At 50.4% G+C, this 24,267-nt stretch overlaps 1 protein-coding gene across 1 annotated transcript; it reads left to right on the plus strand.

Moving 5' to 3' along the window:
* Positions 1 to 340: 340 nt before the first annotated feature.
* LOC127586253 (thymus-specific serine protease) lies at positions 341 to 23,751 on the plus strand. The gene is made up of 12 exons (XM_052044056.1): positions 341 to 491; positions 4,377 to 4,564; positions 5,140 to 5,239; positions 6,992 to 7,121; positions 7,634 to 7,757; positions 10,738 to 10,815; positions 13,505 to 13,552; positions 15,433 to 15,702; positions 16,712 to 16,853; positions 17,845 to 18,024; positions 21,910 to 22,055; positions 22,948 to 23,751. Exons 1-12 carry the CDS (start codon positions 341 to 343, stop codon positions 23,002 to 23,004), a joined length of 1,614 nt encoding a protein of 537 aa, XP_051900016.1. The 3' UTR covers positions 23,005 to 23,751.
* The last annotated feature ends 516 nt before the right edge of the window (positions 23,752 to 24,267 follow it).

Genomic DNA, 24,267 nt, shown 5'->3' on the forward strand with positions numbered 1-24,267 from the left:
AGGGCGACTGCAGGACACAGTGGCACCTTGATTTAATTTGTTTTGTCAGAAATTCATGCAGCACAGAAACAGGCCCTTCGGCCCAACTCGTCCATGCTGACCAATCTAAGCTAGTCCCCTTTGTCTGCGTTTGGTCCATATCCCTCTAAACCAGGAACCTGTCCAAATGTCTTTTAATTCTGACCCATAGATTGCTGTTTACGTTCCTACCCTGTTCACAGACGGTGCCTGCACGCTCGGAATAACCTAAAGTCTGCCCAGCAATGAATGACCAATGAAAAATTAGGAAGGGTCCGGATTGATAATATGGACAGGTCAGGCCAGCCAATAGGATCAGAGTATGGGTGGGGCTTGGGTGTTCCCTGAGCTGGCATCACGTGACTGGGCTCGGTGCCCTAGACGCCGGTCGGTCGGGCCGGGCGAGATGTTGTTGCCGGCGCTGGTCGTGTTCTGGGCCGGGCTGCTCTCGCTCTCGGCGCTGGGGCTCGGAGGTGAGCGATTGCAGCAGGGCCGGGGGCATGGGAGGGTGTAACTGCGGGGTGGTGTCACGGGGCGTGGGTTTGTGCGGCTGAGGATGAAGCCCAGGGTTGTTTGTGTGTGTGTTGGGGGTGTTTGTGGGTGTGTTGGGTGTGTGTGTGTGTGTTGGGGTTGGGGGTGGGGGTGTGTTTGTGTGTGTGACCAAGTGACGGCAAACATTACCAGCCTGCTGGAAGTGTGAACTGCTGCAACTCACTCACATTAAAGTTCCCAGTCAATGGGCTGGAAAGTTAATTGCAGATGGTTTAGTAGTTGGGATGGGATTATAGGGTGATGCAGCACAGAAACAATCCCATTTTTTAAATTCTCCCCACATTCTCATCAACCCTCAGATTCTCCACTTGGTTTACACACTAGGGGCAGGTAATCCACTGACTCAAATGTCTTTGTGGGAGGAAGTCACAGGGAGAACGTGTAAGCTCCACACAGGGAGCACCTGAGGTCAGGATCGAACCAGGGTCTCTGGTGCTGTGAGGCAGCGTCTCTACCAGCTGCGCCACTGGGTGTGCTTGGTGGGTTGAGGACGGGGTGAGAGGAGGATTGGGCAGATCATGTGAATGTGGGAGAGATGTTGTGAATTGGTCAAATTCCTGAGTTTTCAGACTGATTTAGGTGGGGGATGCAAATATAGAAACCAGATTTATTTAATTTTTATAACTAGGGTGTGGAATTTGGAAGGGATGGAAGTAGAGGCAAAAAAGTATTCTCGAGGTAAGAAAAGTTTGTGACTTTAGGCATGGATTTAAGGTGATTTCAAAGGAGATATGCAGGGCAAGCTTTTTTTTACAGAGATAAGATATTTATTAGTCACATATACATTGAAACACACAGTGAAATGTGTTTTTTTGCATTACTGAGAATGTGCTGGGGGCAGCCCGCAAGTGTCACCACTCTTCCGGTGCCAACATAGCATGCCCACAGCTCCTAACCCATACATCAGTGGGAGGAAACCGGAGCACCCGGAGGAAACCCATGCAGACACGGGGAGAACGTACAAACTCCCTACAGACAGCAGCGGGAGTTGAACCCGGGTCACTGGCGCTGTAATAACATTACACTAACCGCTACATTACCATGCCGCCCTACTATGAGTGGTAGGTGCCTGGAATGTGCTGCCTGGGGTGGTGGAGGCAGATACGATAGATGCGTTCAAGAAGCTCTTGAATAAGCACAAGAATGTGAGGGAAATGGTAGGGTGTGGACTTTGTGTCGGCAGAAGGGATTAGTTTAGTTGGGGATTTTATTACTAATGTAATTGGTTCGGCACAACATTGTGGGCCGAAGGGCCTGTTCCTGTGCTCTGCTGATCTAGTTAATTTCTCAAAGTGGCTGGAGTTTAGACTTGCTGTTCTGGGTCATTCACACGATAAGGAGGGAAGAGAGTTTGAGTCTCTGGCCCCCAGTCTGCTACTGAGCCAGGCTCTGTATTTGGAATATTGGGGTCTGGTGGAGCAGTTGCAGCTGCTTTTGGCAGCATTGCTGATTAATTAAAATTTGCTCAAATCCTTCACTGGAGTTTCTCTGGTAAAGCCATGAGTGAAGCCCGCAGTATCTGCCAGACAGGTTATCCTTGCAAATGCTCACTCCAAGGTTGTGGTGCTTTGACGAGTCAATATATCTCTTTTTCTACTGAGATACCGAGGGAGTGCTGCCTGTCGGAAGGTTTGGTCTCTCAGGTGGGACCCTGAGTTGAAGAGCCAGGGCTTAAAAATTCCTATTGTGGTATTCTGGCAGTGTTCCTGGCCAACATTCACCTGTCAACCAACGTGATGTTATTGGTTTGATCGCATTGCTGTCTGTGGGAGCTTGCTGTGTGCAAATTGTCAACCATCATCCCTGAACTTTAAAAGGCAGTTCATTGGCTATAAAGCACTTGGGAATGAGTAAGGTGCTATAGAAATGCACATTTGTTATTTAGTTTTTGGGGGGGGGGGTGAAGTAAATCAGAGTCCTCTGCCCCGCCTCCCTGGGTGTGGTATTTATTTTCTTGTCTCTTGGTCTGGTGTGTTTTGTGGAGGATGTTTGTGTTGCTGGAAGGATTTGGAGATTCCCGTGGTTGTGCTGGGATCCACAGTGACCTATCAAGTGTCCTCTTTTCCCAAACACCAGATACAGGACTCTCTGTGAAAGGGAAGGGGCTGCTTCAGGGTTGGGGATTTGGAGGGGCTGTCCAGACTGGGGGGAGTGGGGTGGTCTTGTCATCCTCCCTCAGCTGCTGGCATAACTCTCTGGGAATGAGGTCATGAGGGTCTGTGCTATGAGGGGTGCAGGGAACTGGGCCTGAGTCATGGGCAAGTCTCAACTGGCCTGGCTTGAGCCAAGGACTCGTTTGCCTGCCTATGTGGACCTGTTGGGAATCTGGGGAGAGATGCTTCCTCTATCCAGTTCCCAGCACACCCTTTCTCCCTCCTCTGTGTATCTGCCCCCCTCCCCTTTTAACAACTTCACCTTTTACATTATGCAGCCCGAGGCATTGACTTGTTTCCTTCATCCCTTGGTTTTCGGGGGCTGCACGCCAGTTTGTGTGGGATTCTGCTACAGCAGCAACTGTGGGCCAAATGGTCAGGCTGCAGAAATCCCGTGACAGTCAGCCCAGAGTTCTGGGAGATGACTCAGCATCAGCAGCTAGATTGCTGACTGAGCACCTCTGAGACTGTGGAGTGGGGGAAGATCAGTGACAAACTCGTCTGGGCTTTCAGTTTTGTTACATCCTTCCTTTTAGCTCAGTAACTCCAAAGGTCAGTCAGAACTTTTAGTTAATTCTGTTTCATAAAAAGTGAGGGATGCTGAGGATAAATTGTCAATTCATGCACTCTGTCACAGTTTATACTGTAGGAGTTAGCTCTAGTGTAAATCTTTCTCTACACTGTCCCAACAAACTCGCAGGGCAGGGACAGCACAGAGTGAAGTTCCCTCAGCACCCTTCCTTTATGCACAGCCAGCTATGTTCATGCCAGAACCTTGCCTACAAACTGGGGTATTTTGGATTTAGATCTGGGTCGGTCTTAGGCTAGAATCATGAAACAGGCCCTTCGGCCCAACTTGTCCATGCTAACCAAGGTGCCCATCTAAGCTCGTCCCATTTGCCTGTGTTTGGCCCATGTCTCTCTAAGCCTTTCCTATCCCTGTACTTATCCAAATGTTTTCTAAATGTTGTTATTCTACCTGCCTCACCTACTTTCTCTGGCAGTTCCTTCCATATACGCACCACCCTCTGCGTGAGGAAGTTGCCCATCGGGTCCTTTTTAAATCTTTCCGCTCTCACCTTGAACCTATGCCCTCTAGTTTTTGATTCCCTTTCCCTGGGGGAAAAGACTGTGTGCATTCACCCTACATGTGCCCCTCATACACCTCTATAAGATCACCCCTCAGTCTCCTACACTCCAAGGAATAAAGTCCTAGCCTGTCCAACCTCTCCCGATAACAGGCCCTGTACTGAATTCATGTAGCTGTCATAAACACTGCCACAGTTGGCTTTACTTATTAACCCTTGTATAAGTTGTAAACAAAAAAATGACAAAGTTATTATAACATAAAATACTGGAAACATTCAACAGGTCAGGCAGCATCTATGGAGAGAGAAAAACAAGGTTAACGTTTCATGTGAAAACCCTTTATCAGAGCTGAGAAATAGAGAAAACAAATTAGTTTAAACCAAAAATAAAGATTTTCTCTTTCCCATTTCTGGTGAAGGATCTTCCATCTGAAACATCAGGTTCCCCCCCACAGATGCTGCCTGACCTGCTGAGTGTTTCCAGCATTTTCTGTTTGTTTCAGATTCCCAGCCCCGACAGTGTTTGATTTTCATTAACCTCTTGTGTTGCTGCTGACTTTTTAAGGACGGAACATATGGCTGATCAAGGAGAAGGTTCTGCAGTCCCGGGAGCAAAGAGCCCAGAAGTATCTGCTGGAGACCTGGAAGTCCTTTGTAGCTGTGGGCAGCGGTGAATATCTGGAGCCCAGCGAGGAATACTTCCCACAGCCACTGGATCACTTCAACCGGCAGAATAAAGCCACTTACAAGCAGGTGAATACTGTCGGGGTGTGGTCTGTGCCTCTGTTTTATCTCTCACCCATGTTCCTGCTTATTACAGGGAATTGCATGGAGTGTAACGGCATCAAAGGAAGCCGTTTGGCCTAACTGGTACCTTCCAAGTATTTCTGCCATTTGCCTCAACTACACCCTGTAGTTCCATCTTCTCACTGTGAGTGAAGAAGCTTCCCCTGTTGACCTTATCAGATTAACAACCATCTTTGATTTCCAGTGCCAAGTTCTGCTCTTGTTCAGAAGTGGAAGCATTCTCCTCTGTTCCCAACCTCATCCCAACACCTATCAAGCCACTTATAAGTTTAAAGACAATCTCTAGGACTCCCTTTGGCTCCATTCTTACCAGAGTCCTGGTTTAATCAGTTGTTCCAGAATAAGCTTTACTATCAAGCTTGTAAGTCTTTGCAGCTTCCTCTGCATCACTTTGAATGGAGCAGCTCGAAAGGGTGATGGGTCCACTTGTGCTTGGTTGTTTGTGCCCCTCTGTGGATGCCGAGCACTGCTGGGGGCCTGTGTTGGGTGTGTCTTTTAACCACTGTGCCTTTGCTCCGCAGAGATACTGGGTGAACACGGAGCTGTGGGAGCCAGAAGGGGGTCCGGTGTTCCTGTATATCGGTGGTGAGGGGGGCCTGACGGTGTACTCTGTCTTAGCAGGTATGGGTCTGGGTGGGTGGGTCGGGGAAAGGGTTTTTTCTCTTGCTTCCTCCCACCTGCCTGTTGAGACCATCTCATCAGCATCTACCACTCATTTGGGCTAATCCTGTACTAATCCTATATTTTTTTTCTCCCCATATTCTCATCCACTCCCCAGATTCCACCCCACATTACACACTAGGGGCAATTTACAGCAGTCAGTTAACCTACCAACCTACATGTCCTTGCGATGTGGGAGGAAAGCTGGAAAGATCATTGGAGAACCTCTTCCCTCCATCCTGGACATCTACAACACACGATGCACACAAGGTCTGCAGAATCATCCCTCCCACGACCTATTTGTCCCACTGCCGTCTGGCAAGCCGTACCAGAGCATCTGGGCCAGAACTACTAGACTGTACAACGTTTTTTTTTCCCCCCAGGCCATCAGGCTCCTGAATACCCCGGAGACAGTTTCAGACAAATGCCCCATCAAAAGCCCTGGTTTGCACAATGGCGTATAAGAACTTTGGTTGCTGCTGAACACACTGAGTTCTGTATTTTCTTCGTCTAATTCAGTTTTGCACTGACCCTGCATTAAATTGTATTCTGTATATCGGTTTTTTGCACTATTTGTACTTGCACAATTTTTTTGTCTGCTTTTATTGTATGTCTTCTGTTTTATGTATGTTGTGTGAGTCTGGGGGAAACAACGTTTCGTTCCTCCATGTGTTTTTATAGCACATGGGTGAATGACAATAAAGTAAGTTGAAACCAGAGCACCCAGGGGAAGCCCACATGGTCACAGGGAGAACTCCATGCAAACTCCACACAGACAGCACCTGAGGTCAGGATTGAACCCAGATCACTGGAGTAATGAGGCTGCAGCTCCACTGACTAGACAACCCACTCCCTCACAACTCTTGAAAGCTTTCACAAATGTGACCAATGTTAAATTGGTTGCTGGTTGTTTGGTTAACTGGCTGCTGTAAATTCTGCTGTGTCTGAGAATCAGGAGTATTAATGGGCATGAGAGAGAGAAAAGGTTACAGGCAAAGAAGTGGAGGAAATGGGACTGACTTGATGGGCTGAATGGCCTCCTTACAAAGTGAAAGGAAATGTGAGAAATTGGTCAGTGCTGAAGTTTCAATACAGAATTTGATCTGTTTCCTCCGTACCTTGACTGCAAATCCTAGGACTTTCAGCTTGGGCAGGAATGCAAAGCAGTTTGATGTTGTACCCAGGCATTTACCAGAATCTCCTCTGTCTGAAACTGAGGGCAGAATATATAAGTGCAAGGGAAATGGCAGCAGGAGTCAGCCACACAGCCGCTTCAACCCTCTCTGCCAGTCAATGAGGCCACAGTTGGATCTCTGCCTTGTGGCAACTTTCTCCTCTAGTGTCTTGTCCCATAGTTCAGACCCCACCTGGTCTGGTGAGCTTGGGCTGGTGTGTACTGAATGACTGCCTCCACAGCCCTCGGGTGGAGAAATCTGAAGGTTCACAGCCTCCGAGAGGAGAAGGTCATTCCTAATCTGTGTCCCTAATGATGGTGCTCCCCACCCACCTCCTAATGTGGTCTCTGTCACTCTTTGCAGAATGAAGCCTTGCTCACCTCCCCTGCTCCTGGTGCCCTCCCCCTGCAGGGATATGTTTCAGGGACTGTCTTTGGGGTGATCTCTGCGTGGGGTGGGGGTGTTGGTGATCTTTGTTTGTCGGGGCCTGCCGCTCTCCTGATTTTTTTGCCTCCTGTCCATGTTTCCATTCCTGCAGGCGAGCACGTGGAACTAGCGCGCAAGTACAAGGCCCTGTTGGTCTCAGTGGAACACCGGTACTATGGAGCCAGCATCAACCCTGATGGACTGACCGACCAGAACCTCCAGTTCCTGAGCAGTCAGCAGGCGTAAGTGCGCCTCTTCCAAACTGTTCCCAGCCGTCCTCTCTCCTTGATGCCCTTCCTCTCCACAACCCCTTCTTCCACCCATTGAAGCACCACTCATCACCTTCCTCAAATTTGATGGCACTTCCTACTTCTCTCCTTCCTCCTACAGTAACCTGCATGCTAAGCACAATACCACTTAACTGTTTCCTGATCTTTTATTTTTCTTTCCAATCCTAAAACTTCCTACAAACTCTGTGCTCCCCAACCTGATCACTCCACCATTGCTGGCTGTGCCTTCAGCTGCCTGAGCGCTTGGATTCCATCCTGAACCCACCCGGCCTCTTTCCACGATGCATGTCGCAAGCTGCTTTGTTTACCAGAATATCTTCTCTCTTACAATGTTGCAACAGATGTTCCGGTCTCCCAGCTGCATGAATACAGACTTTGTGCTTGTGTTTTTGTTTTGGGGGGGGAATTTGTTGCTTCTCCCAATTATCCCAGATTTCCCTAATTCTGCTTCCTTCTCCGGACAGGCTAGCCGACCTGGCCACATTCCATGCCTTCATTTCCCAGCAGTACAACCTGACAAAACGCAACCCTTGGATCTGCTTTGGGGGCTCGTATCCAGGCTCGCTCTCCGCTTGGTTCCGGTTGAAGGTGAGGGAGATGTGGCTGTGAGTTGGCGGTTTCAGAAGGAGATGGCAACCACACTTGCTGTGTTCATTTCCAGTTTGGTCACCCCTTGAGCAATTGCTCAGGGTCACTGATGATGTGCCTCCTCTCCCCTTGATGCCCCTACTCTCCACAGCCACAGGACAGTGACAGTGCATGAATTCCTTTCAAGTGAGGTATTGTCACTTGTACCGAGGTACAGTGAAAGACTTGTCTTGCATACCGATTGTACAGGTCAATTCATTACACTGTGCAGTTACATTGAGTTAGTACAGAGTGCATTGAGGTAGTACAGGTAAAAACAATAACAGTACAAAGTGTCACAGCTACAGAGAAAGTGCAGTGCAATAAGGTGCAAGGTCACACGGTAGATCTTGAGGTCAGAGTCCATCTCATTGTATAAGGGAACCGTTCAATAGTCTTATCACAGTGGGGTAGAAGCTGTCCTTAAGTCTGGTGGTACGTGCCCTCAGACTCTGACACCAGCTATCAGTCAGACTGAATGCAGTCAAGGCCCATTAGTAAGAAGGTCCAAGATGGGTGGAGATCAGACTCTGCACAGTCTAAGTGCACACATGTTCACAGTCACTTGCATGGACAAGGGTGGTTAGTAGAACAGCTGCCTCATAGCGCAAGAGACCTGGGTTCGATCCTCAACTCTGGTGCTGTCTGTGTGGAGTTTGCACGTTCTCCCTGTGACTGCATGGGTTTCCCCCAGGTGTTCTGGTTTCCTCCTGCTTCCCAAAGATGTGAAGGTTAATTGGTTGCTGTAAATTGCCCCAAGTAGAGGTGGGTGAGGGGTAGAATCTGGAGGGAGTTGATGAGAAAAAAACAGGATTAATGTAGGATTAGTGTAAATGGATGGTAGGCCGAAGGGCCTGTTTCTGTAATGTATCTCCATGATTCTATGGCCAAGTTGCATTTGTCTCATGCATATATATGTCTCCATGCTTGAAGCAAAGGAGCTGCAGATGTATAACTGGAAGTGCACTCTTTCCTACATCCTCGGGATTTTTATTCACTTTCAGGCTCTGGGCTTTGTTGGCATGGCAACTCATTGCCCATCCCAGTCCGCCCTTGAGAATTTGGTGAGCTGCCATGTTGAACCACTGCAGTCCTTCTGGTGAAAGTGTTCCCACAAGTGAGTTTGAGGATTTGGACCTAATGATAAGATCTTTATTAGTCACATGTACATCGAAACACAGTGAAATGCATTTTTTGCATAGTGTTCTGGGGGGCAGCCCGCAATTGTTGCCACGCTTCTGGTGCCAACATAGCATGCCCACAACTTTCTAACCTGTACGTCTTTGGAATGTGGGAGGAAACCGGAGCACCCGGAGGAAACCCACGCAGACACGGGGAGAACGTACAAACTCCTTACAGTGGTCGGAAGAAAGTCGGGTCAGGATGGTGTGTGATCAGGAGGGGAACCTGCAGGTGGTGGTGTTCCTTTGTGGCTGCTGCCCTTGTCCTTGGTGGTAGGGGTCACAGGTTGGGAGGTGCTGTGGGAGTTAGCATGGGCAAGTAACGGCAGTGCATTTTATTGATGGTACATGCTGTGCGTTGATGATGGTGGTGTGGGGGTATGAATGTTTAAGGTGGTGGATGGGGTGCCAATCAAGTGGGCTTCTTTGTCCTGGATGGTGTTGGTCTTTGAGAGGTGTTGAAGTTGCACTCATCCAGGCAAGTGGGGAGTACTCCATCGCACTCCTGACTTGTTTCTTGTAGATGGTAGGAAGGTCTTGGGGCAGACAGTTTATGGGCTTGTTTTGAAGAATTCCACAAATTACATCAAACTCTCTTGATAAAAGCAGGATGATTTCATCAAAGTACTCTTAGTGGATATTTAATGTAAATTTTGTGCAAGAGGTTAATTCCATTCACTTGCATCAATCTGCTCCCCAGGATTGATTGGCATGGACATTACCCAATCAGCACTTTGGCTGGGATTAGCCATGTCACCAAATGAAGTTGGGAAAGATTGTGTTGAAATAAATGGAATTAGTTTATCATTGTCACACGTACCGAGGTACAGTGGAAAAACTTGTCTTGCATACAGTTCATACAGATCAATTCATTACACAGTGTATCGAGGTAGTACAGGGTAAAATAACAATGCAGAATAGTGTCACAGCTACAGAAAGTGCAGTGCAGGCAGACAGTAAGGTGCAAGGTCATAACAAGGTAGATAAAACCACTGTTGGGCCCCTTTTGTGTAGCAGTAGGCCACACCCACCATCAGCAGATGTGTAAATGTTAAACGGGTGGGAACAAAAGCTGAAAATCTGCTTTCAAAGTAAGGTACCAGTTAGGGATGGGGCCAGGGTGAATTCTTGGTCCTGGGACGTTCCAGAGCACTTTACCATCACAGTACCTGTTTGAAGAGTGGTCGCAGCTTATAGGAAGCGGGGCAGCCAATCTGCACAGAAAGCTCCCACTGGAGCAAAGTCTTAAATAAGATATCTTTATTAGTCACATTTACATCGAAACACACAGTGAAATGCATCTTTTGCGCAGAATGTTCTGGGGGCAGCCCGCAAGTGTCACCACGCTTCCGGCGCCAACATAGCATGCGCACAGCTTCCTAACCAGTACGTCTTTGGAATGTGGGAGGAAACCGGAGCACCCGGAGGAAACCCACGCAGACACAGGGAGAACGTACAAACTCCTTACAGACAGCGGCGGGAATTGAACCTGGGCCGCTGGTGCTGTAATAGGTTTACGCTAACCGCTGCACCACCGTGATAACCAGGTATACACTCCTGATGTTGGCTGAGGACCATCTAACCTCGTGGGGCTGGGGGATGGGACAAATCCCAGATCAGCCCAGCGAGAGCTTGGGTCTTTGGGAGGGGGTTGGGTGAGAAACCTATGAGGGAGAGATTCGAGGGATGAGGCACTTCTACCCGTTCTGGGAGGGATGGTGTGCTTTTGCTGTGTATCTCAGGCTCTGCTTTTCCTCCAGTTCCCTCACCTGGTTTATGCTGCTGTGGCCTCGTCTGCTCCTGTCCGCGCCCGGCTGGACTTCACCGCCTACAACAAGGTAAGGTGTTCCCACACCCCCTTCCCCTGACCCGTCTGTGGGGTGGGGGCAGACAATGCACATCTGTTTTAATTCAGTCTGCACTCCACAAGGTGGGGGGTAAGGTACAGTAAAGAACCCTCCACACTGTCCCATCGAATACTCCCTGCAGAAAGACAGCATGGGTTAGATACAGAGTAAAACTTCCTCTATACTAATTCAACCACAGCTTTGCTGTGACCTTGGAAAGGTCTCGCTGTAATGTATTCTGTTCTCTTCCCAAGTTCTATTTATCCTGGGGTTGTATGTGTCACTATGTGGCTGCTTTCCAGACACAAACGACAAACAGAAATGTTTAACCTTCCTTAGTTAAAATTAAGGGCTGGTTATTTTAAAACTCGAGTGTGTGGCTGAGGGAGTGAATCTCTGGAATCCTCTACCTGAGTGGATTTTGGAGGCAGGATCATTGAGGGTATCTAAAGAGGAGGTAGATAATTTTATTTTTGAAAGACCAGGGAATTGAAGGCGATGGTACGGAGAGCAGATGAGGCCTGGGGCAGATCAGCCGTGATCAGATTGAATGGTGGGGTAGGTTTCAGGGGCTGGGTGGCCTACTAAATATTTAGCAACAAAATATTTGAATAAAAAGTAAAGCTCCCTCTACGTTGCCCTGTCAGAAATCTGTGGCAGCACAGGACAGTAAAGCACTCTACACCGTGCCGTCAAACACTCCCAGGGCAGGGCCAACACTGGGGCAAGAGGGAAACACCAGGTGTCTGCCAGGGTTGTGTATCTTCTGATTCAGCAGGGTGATCGATTACGGTTGTCCATTCACAACCGAGTGGCGATGCTGCACCTTCACATCCTGCAGAGTAATGTGTATGCAGAGCATCCTTCCCGATGCCATGTGATGGTCACATATTCTTGCACTGCCTTTTAACGTGATGGGCAGCTCCCAAGGGCAAGCAGCAACTGTGCTGCTCAGAGAGTCGCCTGTCTTTTACCAGGACGTTTAGAGTCTGGGACATGGTTGCCTTCAGTCAGAGCACTCCCCTCTCGACAGGCGGAGGTGCTCTAACTGTTAGCGTAGCTGGATGTGGAGATCACCCCATCAATGTTGGCTGATGGAGTCTCCAGCCACATGCCACTCAGATTCATGGCTGAAGCCTTTGTCAGCCTCCTCAGTTAGTGTTGATATGGTGATCATTATTAAACTGACCTCAACTTGGCCAGGATTGCTCATTGGACCCAAGCCTCCGAAACCCTCCTCAAGAGCTAACTCTTGTGCAATTTGAGCCATCGCTCAGGAGTGCCTCTGTGCCGTTCCCCAGTGTGCAGAGGCGATTCCTGTACGAGCTGCTCGAGTGCAATCGCTCCCTCACCCCCTCCAAATGCAGTCCATCCTCTGCGGAGCGGTCTGCACGGCAATTCTCTTCCACGTTTCCGTGCTGTACCTCTCTCTCCGACTGAGGGCTGCACAGAGCGATCCCACGCAACAGGTTGTTCAACTGGTTCACAGACTCTCAGACCACCTGACATTTCTGCAGCCTGAATGAGTTCCTGTTCTGTGTACAAGTGAACCCTGTGTTATGGGGTGGGTTGTGTTCCTAGAAAACAGTCCGTATCGTGATTTTTCAGTAACAGGAAGCCACGTCAAATGCATCAAGAAATGAGTTTGAAAACAAAATAAATTGTTTCTCTTGTTTATCACCTGAACTCGCCTATCACTTGTCAGCCTGTGCTCCTCCCCCTCCCCCCACCACCTTATTCTGGCTTCTGCCCTCTTCCTTTCCAGTCCTGATGAAGGGTCTCGGCCCGAAACGTCGACTGTTTATTTCCCTCCATAGATGCTGCCTGACCCGCTGAGTTCCTCCAGCACTTTGTGTGTGTGTGTGTGTGTGTGTGTGTGTGTGTGTTGCGCCAGATTCCAGCATCTGCAGAATCTCTTGTGTCTCCGTGTGTTTATTTACTTTTTTTCACAAATTTCGATAGTGAATTTTTATTCTGTATCCTTTATTTTGGTGGTGATTTGTGAATTTCCTTAGGGGGGAGTACCACATCTTGGGTAACAGAAATGTGGGGTCACCTCTATATAAAGATGTGGGAGGTTGCAGCCCCCCTCAGTATTTGGAGGGGCTGCTCTTGAAGTCTCACTTGCGTTTCAGACTCTTTGGGCTCCCAGTGAGGAGTGGGCGATGGGGGACTTGTTGTGAGTCAGTTGAGGGACCTTCTCATCAGTCTGCCACCCACACCCGAGATTGGACAAGGTGGCCATTCACAGATTAAGGCAGCAGACCGCTGAAGGGTCTCTCCGAGTCAACTGCCTGCCCCCCTCGTGTTATGTCCACGCCAGGATGCCCATGAAGGGGGAGTACATGGTGTTCGCCAGCTCACCGAAAACCCTGAGGGACCAGTGGGCACAGCAAGAACTGGAGCGCATTGTGAACACAGTAACATTTAACTGTTGTTGATGTGTTTATTTTAAAAGAGAAAGTCAGATAAAATAGGAGCCTGGGGATAAAGGCACAAAAAAATGGGTTGGATGTAGAGTAATACTCCCTCTACACTGTCCCATCACCCTCCAGGGGAGGGTCAGCCTGGGTTAGGTACAGTAATGCTCCCTCTACACTGCCCCATCATGTTCCTAGGGCAGGGAGCAGTAGTGGACTCTGGTTTCCAGCTACGTGTCAACCTTGTTTCTCTTCTGCAGGTGGTGTCTCAGAGTCTGTCTAATCCGGTGGTCGGAGGGTCCCTAAAGGTATGAATGGATTCGTGTACAGTGCAGCATTAGTTAGCATGTCATGTGCAGCCTGCCCTTGTCCTCTGCACCCCCAGTCCTCCCCTCCCCTCGCCCACCTGCCATCTTGAGTTCTGCTAACTCACTGTGAGTAGAGATATAATCCAGGACTTGGTAAGTGGCTGCTGGTTACTGAGGGAGTGGTGCCTGAGGGTAAACTTCCTATCCCCCCCACCCCACCCCCTTCCCTTCAGACTCTCTTCCCTGAAATTTCCATCATCAGCCATTGGAGACCCCTCCCTGACTGCTCAATCCTGGGGCTGCCTCCCCCAGTCCAACAGTAATTTAGAACATAGAACACTACAGCACAGAACAGGCCCTTTGGCCCACAATGTTGTGCTGACGTAGCTAATCCCTCCTACTGACAGAATGCCCATATCTCTCCATTTTCCTCTCATTAATGTGCCCATCCAAGCCCCTCTTAAACACCCCAAATAAATGTGCCTCCACCACCCTATCAGGCAACTCATTCCAGGCATCTGCCACTCTCTCAGTATAAAACGTACCCCTCACGTCTGTTCTGAACCTACCCCCTCCCACCTTAAATGCATGCTCTCTGGTATTGGATCGCTCAATAATGGAAAAAAGATATTGCTCTGCCCCTAGGCTTTCTGGGCCTGTCGGGAGTCCTGGGATTTAAAACCAATACAGTATGGAAACAGGCACTTTGGCCCACTGTGTCCATGCTGACCATTGTACTTATCTACACTAGTCCCAGTTACCTGCATTGGGTCTGTAGCCTCCCACACCTTGGTGATTCAAGTGCTCGCCCAGATACCTTTTTAAATGTTGAGAGAATTGTGACATCTATCACCCCCTTGGGCGGTGTGTTCCAGATTCCAGCCACACTCTGGGTGAGAGAAACACCACCCCCCCCCCCCCACCCCCCACCCTGAATCCCCTCTAACCCTCCTTCCCCTCACCTTAAACCTACGCCCTCCTGGACACCCTCACCATAGGGAAAGGTTCTTACTGTCTACTGAAGTGTAACACTTTATTCTGCATTCTATTATTGCTACTGAGGCAGCACAGTGGGTAGAGCCACTGCCTCCCGGCGCCAGAGACCTGGGTTCGATCCTGATCTCCAATGGTGTCTGTGTGGAGTTTGCACGCTCTCCCTGTGACTGTGTGGGTTTTCGCTGAGTGCTCAGGTTTCCTCCCATATCCCAGATTGGCGGGGTTAATTGGCTGCTGTGTATTGTGTGCAGGTGATGGGTAGAATCTGGGGCGAGTTGATGGGAATTTAAAGAAAAAACTGGGAAGATAAGATATCTTCATTAATCACATGTACATCGAAACACAATGAAATGCATCTTCTGCATAGTGTTCTGGGGGCAGCCTGCAAGTGTCTCCATGCTTCCGGTGCCAACATAGCATGCCCACAACTTCCTAACCCGTACATCTTTGGAATGTGGGAGGAAACCAGAGCACCTGGAGGAAACCCTCACAGACATGGGGAGAATGTACAAACTCCTTACAGACAGCAGCCGGAATTGAACCTGGGTCTCTGGTGCTGTAATAGGTTTACGCTAACCGCTACACTACCGTGATAACCAGGTATACACTCCTGATGTTGGCTGAGGACCATCTAACCTCAAGTGGGGCTGGGGGATGGGACGAATCCCAGATCAGCCCAGTGAGAGCTTGGGTCTTTGGGAGGGGGTACACTAACCGCTACACTACCGTGCCTGCATAAGGTTGGTGTAATTGGATGGTTGATGGTCAGCATGGACTCGATGGGCTGAAGGGCCTGTTTCTGTGCCCACCCCCCTCCCTGCCCCCCCCCCCCCCCCCCTCCGCGGGCTGGTTCTCACTGCCTCACCCCTCCCTTCCCTCGGCAGTGTCGGGACGCTGTGGCGCAGGCCTTCTCCCAGCTGGACCAAGTCCTGGTGCGGGGCGAGACCTCGAGGCTGGAGTCCGACTTCTCTTCGTGCCAGAGCTTGAACGGCACCGGTGACTACGGCGAGCTGGCCAGCAACCTGGCCGACATCGTCATGGGAACTGTGCAGTATAACCTGGAGGAGCCCGGCAACGACATCGCTGACCTGTGCCGAGTGATGACCGACCAGAACCTGGGTTCGCCCTACCGCAGACTGGTGGTGCTCAACAAGGTAACACCGGGTGGGTGGGGGGAGGGGCAGTTGTCTGCCCCTTGGCGCGGGGAAGGCTGGGATGGGTATTCTGCCAGCTGCCCCGGTCTGGGGCTGTTTGATTCCACAACAAATGGGATCAGGGACCCCTCACTCTTGATATTTCTGCCTCTTCTCTCCAACCTGGCCCACACTAGGAAGAGTCAGGGTCCTCTGGTGTGTGGGGTCCACACTCACAGAATCACGCCAGCACACTTGGGGCCATTCGGGCCTTTGAGTGTCTGCCAGCAGATCAATCCTGGGCCCTTCTAATGGAGGCTGCAGATTTTTAACCCCTTAGCAGTCAGGGATTGTGGTGCCATTGGGAAGGATACGAAAGCTTGAAAACGCACCATCAGGCTCAAGGACAGCTTCTATCCCACTGTTATAAGACTATTTAATGGTTCCCTAGTCCAATAAGATGGACTCTTGACCTCACAATCTACCTTGTCCTGGCCCTTGCACCTTATTGTCTACCTGCACTGCACTTTCTCTGTGACTGTAACACTATATTCTGCATTTTGTTATTGTTTTCCCTTGTACTACTTCACCTTGTTTTGAAATGATCTGTATGGATGGCTTACGAAAGTAATTTTTTCACTGTACACGTGACAATATAAGTACGAGAGGACATGGCTTTAGGGTGAAAGGGGAAAGGTTTAGGGGGAACTTCACTCAGTGGTGGGAGTGTGGAGCGAGCTGCCATCTGATGGTAAATGCGGGCTCACTCTTCAGTTTAAAGAATAAATTGGATAGACACATGGACAGGAGAGGTCTGGAGGGTTATGAACTGGGTGCAGGTCAGTGGGACTAGCGGAATAAAGTTTCGGCACAGACTGGAAGGGCTGATTGGCCTGTTTTCTGTGCTGTAGTGTTCTGTGGTTCTAATAATAAACCAATACCCAAGTCAAAGCAGGCAGGGGGTTGGTAGTGTTGAGGTGGGATGTCCAGTTTCTCTGCAGCTTCCGGTCTGACTTGCTCCTCATCCCAGGGCTACCTGGAGCGGATGGCTCTGAACTGCACGGACAACTCCCACCAGGAAACGCTGGAGGTTCTGCGCAGCACGGTCGTGAAACCCTTCGGTGTCGGCGAGAGGCAGTGGTACTACCAGACGTGCGCCGAGTTCGGCTACTGTGAGTTCCCGCTGACTGCCCTATCCCCTGGAGTCACCGGCAGTGGGTGCCAAGGGATCCGTGCCCAGCCCTGGTGCTCCGGTTGGGAATTGTCTGCTGTACTCGGGCTTTGGCTTTTCAATAAGGAAGTCCTGCCGGAATAACTTCCGCTGCAGGGGGGGAATTGCTGCTGATCCCCGTGCATCGACTAACAACCAAAGATCTTTCCACCCACTCAGCCCCTGCTGAGCTGGCACTTCTATAGCACCATTGCCATCCAGAGATTTGCAATTGATGGAGGTTGTTGTAGGGCACAGCAAGCTCCCACAAATACTGTGATTGCTACAACAGGCTTATCCAGTTGGGAGACGGGAGAATATTGGCCCCAGGAACAGCTTGGCACTTGCGAATAGTCCCTCTCGGTCCTATATAACTTGGGGAGAGCACAGTGGGGTAATGGCTAGAGCCAGTGCCGCACAGCTCCAGAGACCCCGGTTTGATCCTGACCTTGGGTGCTGTCTGTGTGGAGTTTGCACGTTGTCCCTGTGACCGCGTGGGTTTCCCCCGGGTGCTTCAGTTTCCTCCCACGTCCCAAAGATGTGCGGGTCGGTGGGTTTATTGACCGTTGTAAATTGCCCCGTGTGTGAGTGGTGGAATCTGTGGGGAAGTTGATGGGAATGTGGGGAGAATTAAATGGGGTTAGTGTAAATGGGTGGTTGATGGTTGACACAGACTCAATGGAGTGAAGGGCCTGGTTTCGTAACATATGTGTGTGACTCTGACACTGCTCTGACAGTACAGCAGTCCCTCAGTACTGCACTGATCAGTCAAACAAAGTCTCTTGGGCCTTGAACTCGTGATGGTCTGTTTGGTGACGGAGCTACTGAGCCAAGGGTGTAGTAGGAGTTCAAACAGAACACTGGCCCCCTGTTCCTCCCTCCCATGCTGGCCAGCCATCTCACTCTTGTTATTTGTTTTGTAAACCCACCCCCCCCCCCCCCCCCCCCCCCAGACCAGACGTGTGAGGACGAGGGCTGCCCGCTTTCCCGCTGGCTGACGCTGCAGTCTCAGGTGGACATCTGTGCCCAGGTGTTCGGCATCAGTGCCAACAGTGTGCAGAGCGCAGTCGACTTCACCAACGACTATTACGGCGCTGACCGACCCAAGTCCAGTCGCATCATATTTGTCAATGGTAAGTTGTGTTGGGGGTGGACAGAAGGGTGGCACACTCCCTGGTTTTGGGGTGGGTGGAAGGGTCTCCCATGGGAAGGGTCAGGGTTTGGTGATTACTGGAGGTTGGTTCCAGGGGCAGTGACTTTGTCTCCTGTGGAGATCATGGGTCGTAGTTACCACTCTGGTAATGGCTGGTGACCTGCTGAGGTGGTGTCAGGGGTTAAAGGGTAGCCTGGGTTTGAGAGGGATGGAAGTTCTTTATTTTAAAACAAAAACACAGATAATCTGAAATCATAATTCAAAAACTGCAGGTTCAATATCTTTTGAAGCAATATGGTCCAGTCTTTTAACAAATGGGGAGGTTTGTCAACAAATTCTGGGTCTTCAGAAAGGACTTTACAGCAACGAGGTGTCCCCTGTTGCACCAATTTGTGCTCGGCTGATTCTCACGTATTGCAGTGTGGAGTTTTTTAAATTTTATTTGGGATCGAGGCATCTTGGGGAAGGCCAGCATTTATTGCCAACCCTAGCTGCCCTTGGGAAGTGGTGGGGGAGCTGCCATTGAACCACTGTGGTCCATCTGGTGAAGGTGCCTGACTGTGCCTTTGAGGAGGAAGTTCTAGGGTTGAGACCCAGCCACGGTGCAGGACCGGGGATAAATTCCCACATCGGGATTGTGTGCGGATTGGAGGGGAACCTGCAGGTGGTGGCATCCCTGTGCACCTGCAGTCCTTGTTTTTGCCAGTAGAGGTCACAAGTTTGGGAGGTACTGTTGGACAAGCTCAGGTGAGTAACTACACTCAGTAGGTGGTACACACTGTAGCCACTGCTGGACAGACCAGATGATTTGTTTTGGCTCCGATAAATATTGGCATTAGTTGTTGGCCCTTAATTTCCACTTGAACAGTGGGCTTACATGACCACCTTGCTGAAGTGAATGGGGGTTTAGAATAATCCCTCATTTTAAACTCAATGCTCTTCATTTCAGGTTTATGTACTGTGGTGGGTGGGGTTTGAACTTGGCCTGGGATCAACAATCCTGATCTAGAATGAAGAGTCAGTAACAGTAATATTGACTACAGAATTGTCCTGAGCCTCTGTGGAGAAGGTTTTAGGTCAGGACTCGGTGATGAAATAATGGCCATACAGTTTCTAGCAGGACAATGTGCAGATTGTGTACAAGGGGAGGGAGGCTTCCCAGGACACAGTTGGGATCAGGCATTAAATGCTGGCCTTGCCCCAATCCCACCATTGATTAATGACGTGAGACACTGCTGGCCCCAGAGTGCTGGTGACACCATGTGGTTGGCCTGTTATTGCAATAAGTCAGTGCCAACAAAGCTGAGATTGTCCTGTGTGGCCACTGAAACTTCCAAAAATACTGGGAGTGGGAGGGATGTGGCTGCAATATGGGGATGGGACTTCCTGGAACAGCAAGGACTCTACAAGCAGAGATCTGTTGTTTGGGCTGTCTAGGTTGTGGTGTTACTATGTTGTTGTACCCACTCTAAGAGCACTGTGTGTGTGTGTGTGTGTGTGTGTGTGTGTGTGTGTAAATTGGGGGCATGTACATCCAGATCCGCTCTGGATCTTTTCATATGTAACTGCTGATGGGACACTAACCGTCTCAGCTTCACACTCCTCACTTATTCCAACCTCACCCCCTCTGAACGCACTGTCCTCCACATCGATTCCAACCTCCTCATCAAACCCGCAAAGGCGGTGCTGTTGTAGTCTTGCAGACTGACCTTTACCTTGCTGAGGCCAGACATCAGCTCTCAGGCTCCTCTTACTTACCCCTGAACCAGGACCCTACCGAGGAGCATCAGGCCACCTGCACCATCACCAACCTTGTCACCTCTGGAGATCTCCCCTCCAAGGCCTCCAACCTAATAGTTCCCCTACCTGGTACTACCCTACCCAAGATCCACAAACTGAACTGCCCCAGTAGGCCCATTGTTTCTGCCTGCTCCTGCCCCACTGAACTCGTGTCCTCGTATCTCAACTCCATGTTGTTCCTTCCTGGTCCAGTCCCTTCCCACCTATGTCTGTGACACTCCATGCTCTCCTCCACTTCTACTTCCAGTTCCCCAGCCCTGACCACCTCATTTCCACCATGGACGTCCAGTCCCTGTACACTTCCATCCCCCATCAGGAAGGCCTCAAGGCTCTCCACTTCTTTCTTGACACCAGACCCAACCAGCTCCCCTCCTCCGTCTGGCAGAACTGGTACTCACCCTCAACAACTTCCCTTCTGGCTCCTCCCACTTTCTCCAGACCAAAGGGGTAGCCGTGGGCACTCACATGGGCCCCAGCTGTAACCTGCCTTTTCACCGGCTACGTGGAACAGTCCATGTTCCAAGCCTACACCGGTAACGCCCCCGACTCTTTCTCTGTTGCATTGACGACTGCATTGGTGCTGCTTCCTGCGCCTGTGCAGAGCTCATCAATTTCATCAACTTGGCCTCCAACTTCACCTCCAGAGAGGAGGGTAACCCCTCACTGTCCGTCCGTCCCCACCCCCCTTTGTTTTCCCTTCTTCCACTGGCCCATTTACCCCCCCCCCCCCCCCCCCTCCCTCACCCACACCTTCCTCCATCTGGTTCCACCTCCTTCCCTTTACTCCATGGTCCACTGTCCTGTCCGGTCAGATTCCACCTTCTTCAGCAGCTTTCCCACCTCCCACCTCTCACCTCACATCATTCCCAGTCCACTCCCCCCCCCCCCCCCCCCCCCCCCCATCACCTGGGTTCACCTGTCACCAGCCAGCTCATGCTCCTCCACCTCCCCCTCCCCCCACCTTTTTCTAGCTTCTTTCCTCTTCCTTTCCAGTCCTGATGAAGGGTTGCAGCCCGAAACGTTGACTGTTCATTTCCCTCCATAGATACTGCCTGACCTGAGTTCCTCCAGCATTTTGTGTGTGGTGTTCTGGTTCTTGATCCAGATTGTTCACCATTTGCTGTCTTGCTGCTGAAATGCATCAGCTGAGCCTCAGTGGAACCTGTGGGTTCAAGCCCTTTTCTGTGAACTGGGATACCGAGTCCAATGCAGTACCAAGGAAGTGCTGCATTGTTGGAGGCACCATCTTTTGGATGAGACATTGCATCCATCTCACATCAGAGGATTACTGGAGGCTCCATGAACGATGTTGAAGCTAATATTTACCCCGTGACACAGCCCAGTGGGCTTTGGTGTTCTGCAAATTGGTTCCATTTTTCCAGTGTTGTAGCAGTGATCGGTTGCATTTCTGAAAGGTTTTCCTTGGAATCTGAAATTTCTCCGGACCTCCAGAGACCCTGAAGAGTGTTATATGTGCAGCTTTAAGTTGGCAGCCTGTTGGGGTGATTTGTTTTCTAACTCTTTTCCCCACCCCACCTGTGCCTTTGCTTGCTGAGCTGGTCAGTGGCAGGGTTTGTGGCTGGATTTGCCTCTGGCCTCTGCCCCCCCCGTGTGCTGAGGCTGGACACTACAAGGAGTGCCCCTTTACCATGCTTGCTCCAAGGGTGATCCTCCCCGGGGGGAGGTGGGGAACCCAGCCACACACTCGCTCAGCAGCCCAGATCCCCACCCCTGCCCACTTCCGTTGCAGTGCAGTAGGGTGGTTGTCGCTGGGAGCAAGTGGATTGTTGGGGGAAGGTGCTGGGCTGGGGTGTCACTGGGCGCAGGGTGTGTTTGGGGATGGGATTGGGTGTCATGGGTTTTTTTGGGGGGGTGGAGAATTGTTATGTTGGATGGGTGGTGCTTGGGAATGGTCTCTGAGGGGCATTGGGTGAGAGATTGGGTGGGGGGTGGATGTGTATGTCAGTGAATGGGTGTTGCCGGGTGGGTGGGCTACTGTCTACTGGGCATCCCCACCCTGCCCCTCCCTGTCCTCTTGTCTGACAGCTCTGCTCTCTGCACCCAGGTGACATCGACCCCTGGCATGCTCTGAGTGTGCTGAAGAACCAGTCGCGCTCGGAGCTGGCGGTGGTCATTAATGGCACCGCCCACTGCGCCAACATGAACCCACCTGAGAAGCAAGATCCCACCTCCCTCCGGCAAGCCCGACAGGTGAGACTTGGCACTGGAGGAACTGGCCCCCTCTCACCACTTCCACACCCCCTCTGAGAGACGTCTGGAGTGCGTAGCCAATCACCGCAGGTTGTTTGGGGGGGGGGGGGGGGCGGGGAGGGTGGCAGGGAGGGATTGGGAAGCCGACACCACATGTCTGACCCAACCCACCCTGGCCCCAAACTGAGTGGCCCCTGGCGAGTTCTGCTAAGTCTCTGCAGTGTGGGTCCACTGATACTAAACTGGAGAGGGACCACCGATTGGTAGGGCAAGGAAGTCTGTCACAAGTGTGGAGAGGTCTAGTCCAGGCTGTCCCTGGGGCTGTGTGTGGGGCGTGGTGGGGGGGCTGCTGTGACAGTGAGACCCTCTCTCGGTACCCACTCTGTCCTCAGGAAGAAGACGTTCTTACCACATATTTTGGAGGCAATGACAATGGCTGAAGGGCTAATAACCCCAGCCATTGTCTTTCGCAGCTCCTAATGCTCATGTGGGTGTGACTTTGGCTCATGAGCCTACGCTTTGCAGCAATGGGGCTGCAGTTGCAGCTGCTGCATAAGTGCAGGAGGGCCCGGCCACCAGAGAAATGGGCTGAACATTGGCTCAATGAATCCCTTGCTTCCTTTCAGCATTGGTGAAGTAAATAGTGGGGATACCTTTTAAGGGAATCTGGAATAAGCATGTGAGGGGGGAAAAGGAATGGGGGGATGGTGCTGGTGGGTGGGGTGAGGCTTGTTTCAGTATATAATCTGGCAAATAGTTGGGACCCGTTGATTAGTCCCAGTGGAGGAGCTGATGCTGACGTTGGTAGGTGAAAATCCACAAATCCTTGAGCTGCACATTTGAAGAATTGATTGTTGTGAGTTTATAGTAATTTCTCCCTGTTTCTGAACAGAGGATCGATGATCAAATTGGAGTGTGGTTGGCCAGTAGTCGCTTGAATCCATGGTAACCGGGGCTCAGGATGCCCGTCACAGGAAGAGCTGAATGGTGTGCCTTATCCTCCACAACAGATTGGGATATGGATTAACTCCCGTTTTGGATGTGGTTTCATGCACTGACTTACCCTGTGACTGGATCCAGTCAATAAAGGGAATCGTAAGGGTACAGCTTCCAAAAAAAAATCGATTGCACATGCCCTCTCCTCCTCCCCTCTGTCCTATGTTCCTGCTCTTTCTCCCTCCCTCTCTGTCATGTTCACCTTCTCTCTCCCATTGTCACATGCTTTCCCCCTCCTGCATCGTGCACCGTACTCTCTCCATGTCCTTAACAGTGCGGTTTGGGAGTAGGACTTCAGAAGCCACAAGGGTTCAGTTGTTCTACAGATCTATGCATTAATACTACTTGAGGCCTGGTGTCCCTACACTCCACCCCTACCTTCCCCCAACGTACCCAGCAGCTGACCTGATTTTTGGGGGGGTTTGGGGAGGCAGATCTGGGTATGCTTCATGGCAAGGAAACCCAGTCTGCCTTCTGCTGGTGAGTGACTCCAGGTGCAGGCACCAACCTGACAACAATCACCAGTATCCATTGTTACAACTCTCAAAAATGTTTTTAAAGAAATTCTATTTTTACAAAAAAAAATTACTTGGACACAGCTTTTAAGCTTCTTTACCATTTTAAAATGAAGGTGTAATTAAAACTAAACTGTTTGAAATCTTGGTGTAATTATTTTAATAAAATGTTTCTTTGGCAATCACTCTGGGTTTTGAATTCCACCGTGGATGCTTATTTTTGAATGATTTTTTAAAAGAATTAATTTTGTGGTATCTGGGCAAGCCCAGCATGTGTTGCCTGTCCCTAATTGCCCTTGATAAGGTGTTGGCGATTTGCTTATTTGAACTGCTGCGGTCCTCCTGGTGGGAAGGCAATCTGCTCCCACATTGCCTGTGGGGAGGGAGTTCCATGATTTAGACTCGGTGACAATGAAGGACCAGTGAGAGATTTCCAGGTCAGGATGGTGCATGACGAGAAGCTGCAGATGATCTCCTTGGTGGTAGGGGTAGTGGGTTTGGGAGGTGCTGTTGGAGTAGCCTGGGTGAGTAACTGCAATGCCTTTTGTAGGCAGTTCACACTGCAGCCGCCATGGAGTGAATGAATGTTCACTGGGATCCTTTGACCTGGATGGTATCAAACTTCTTGAGTTATTTTCCCTGAATTCATCCAGTCAAGTGGAGAGTATTCCATCATGCCTCTGACTTGTAGATAATGGACT

Source organism: Pristis pectinata, chromosome 35 (assembly GCF_009764475.1).
Source record: "Pristis pectinata isolate sPriPec2 chromosome 35, sPriPec2.1.pri, whole genome shotgun sequence".
In the NCBI taxonomy this organism is placed as follows: Eukaryota; Metazoa; Chordata; class Chondrichthyes; order Rhinopristiformes; family Pristidae; genus Pristis; species Pristis pectinata.

Coding starts and splice junctions, on each gene's coding strand:
- LOC127586253 (XM_052044056.1), top strand. CDS start 341: ATGGGTGGGGCTTGGGTGTTCCCTGAGCTGGCATCACGTGACTGGGCT. Junction 4,565..5,139: donor ATAAAGCCACTTACAAGCAG/GTGAATACTGTC, acceptor TTTGCTCCGCAG/AGATACTGGGTGAACACGGA. Junction 7,758..10,737: donor CCGCTTGGTTCCGGTTGAAG/GTGAGGGAGATG, acceptor CTTTTCCTCCAG/TTCCCTCACCTGGTTTATGC.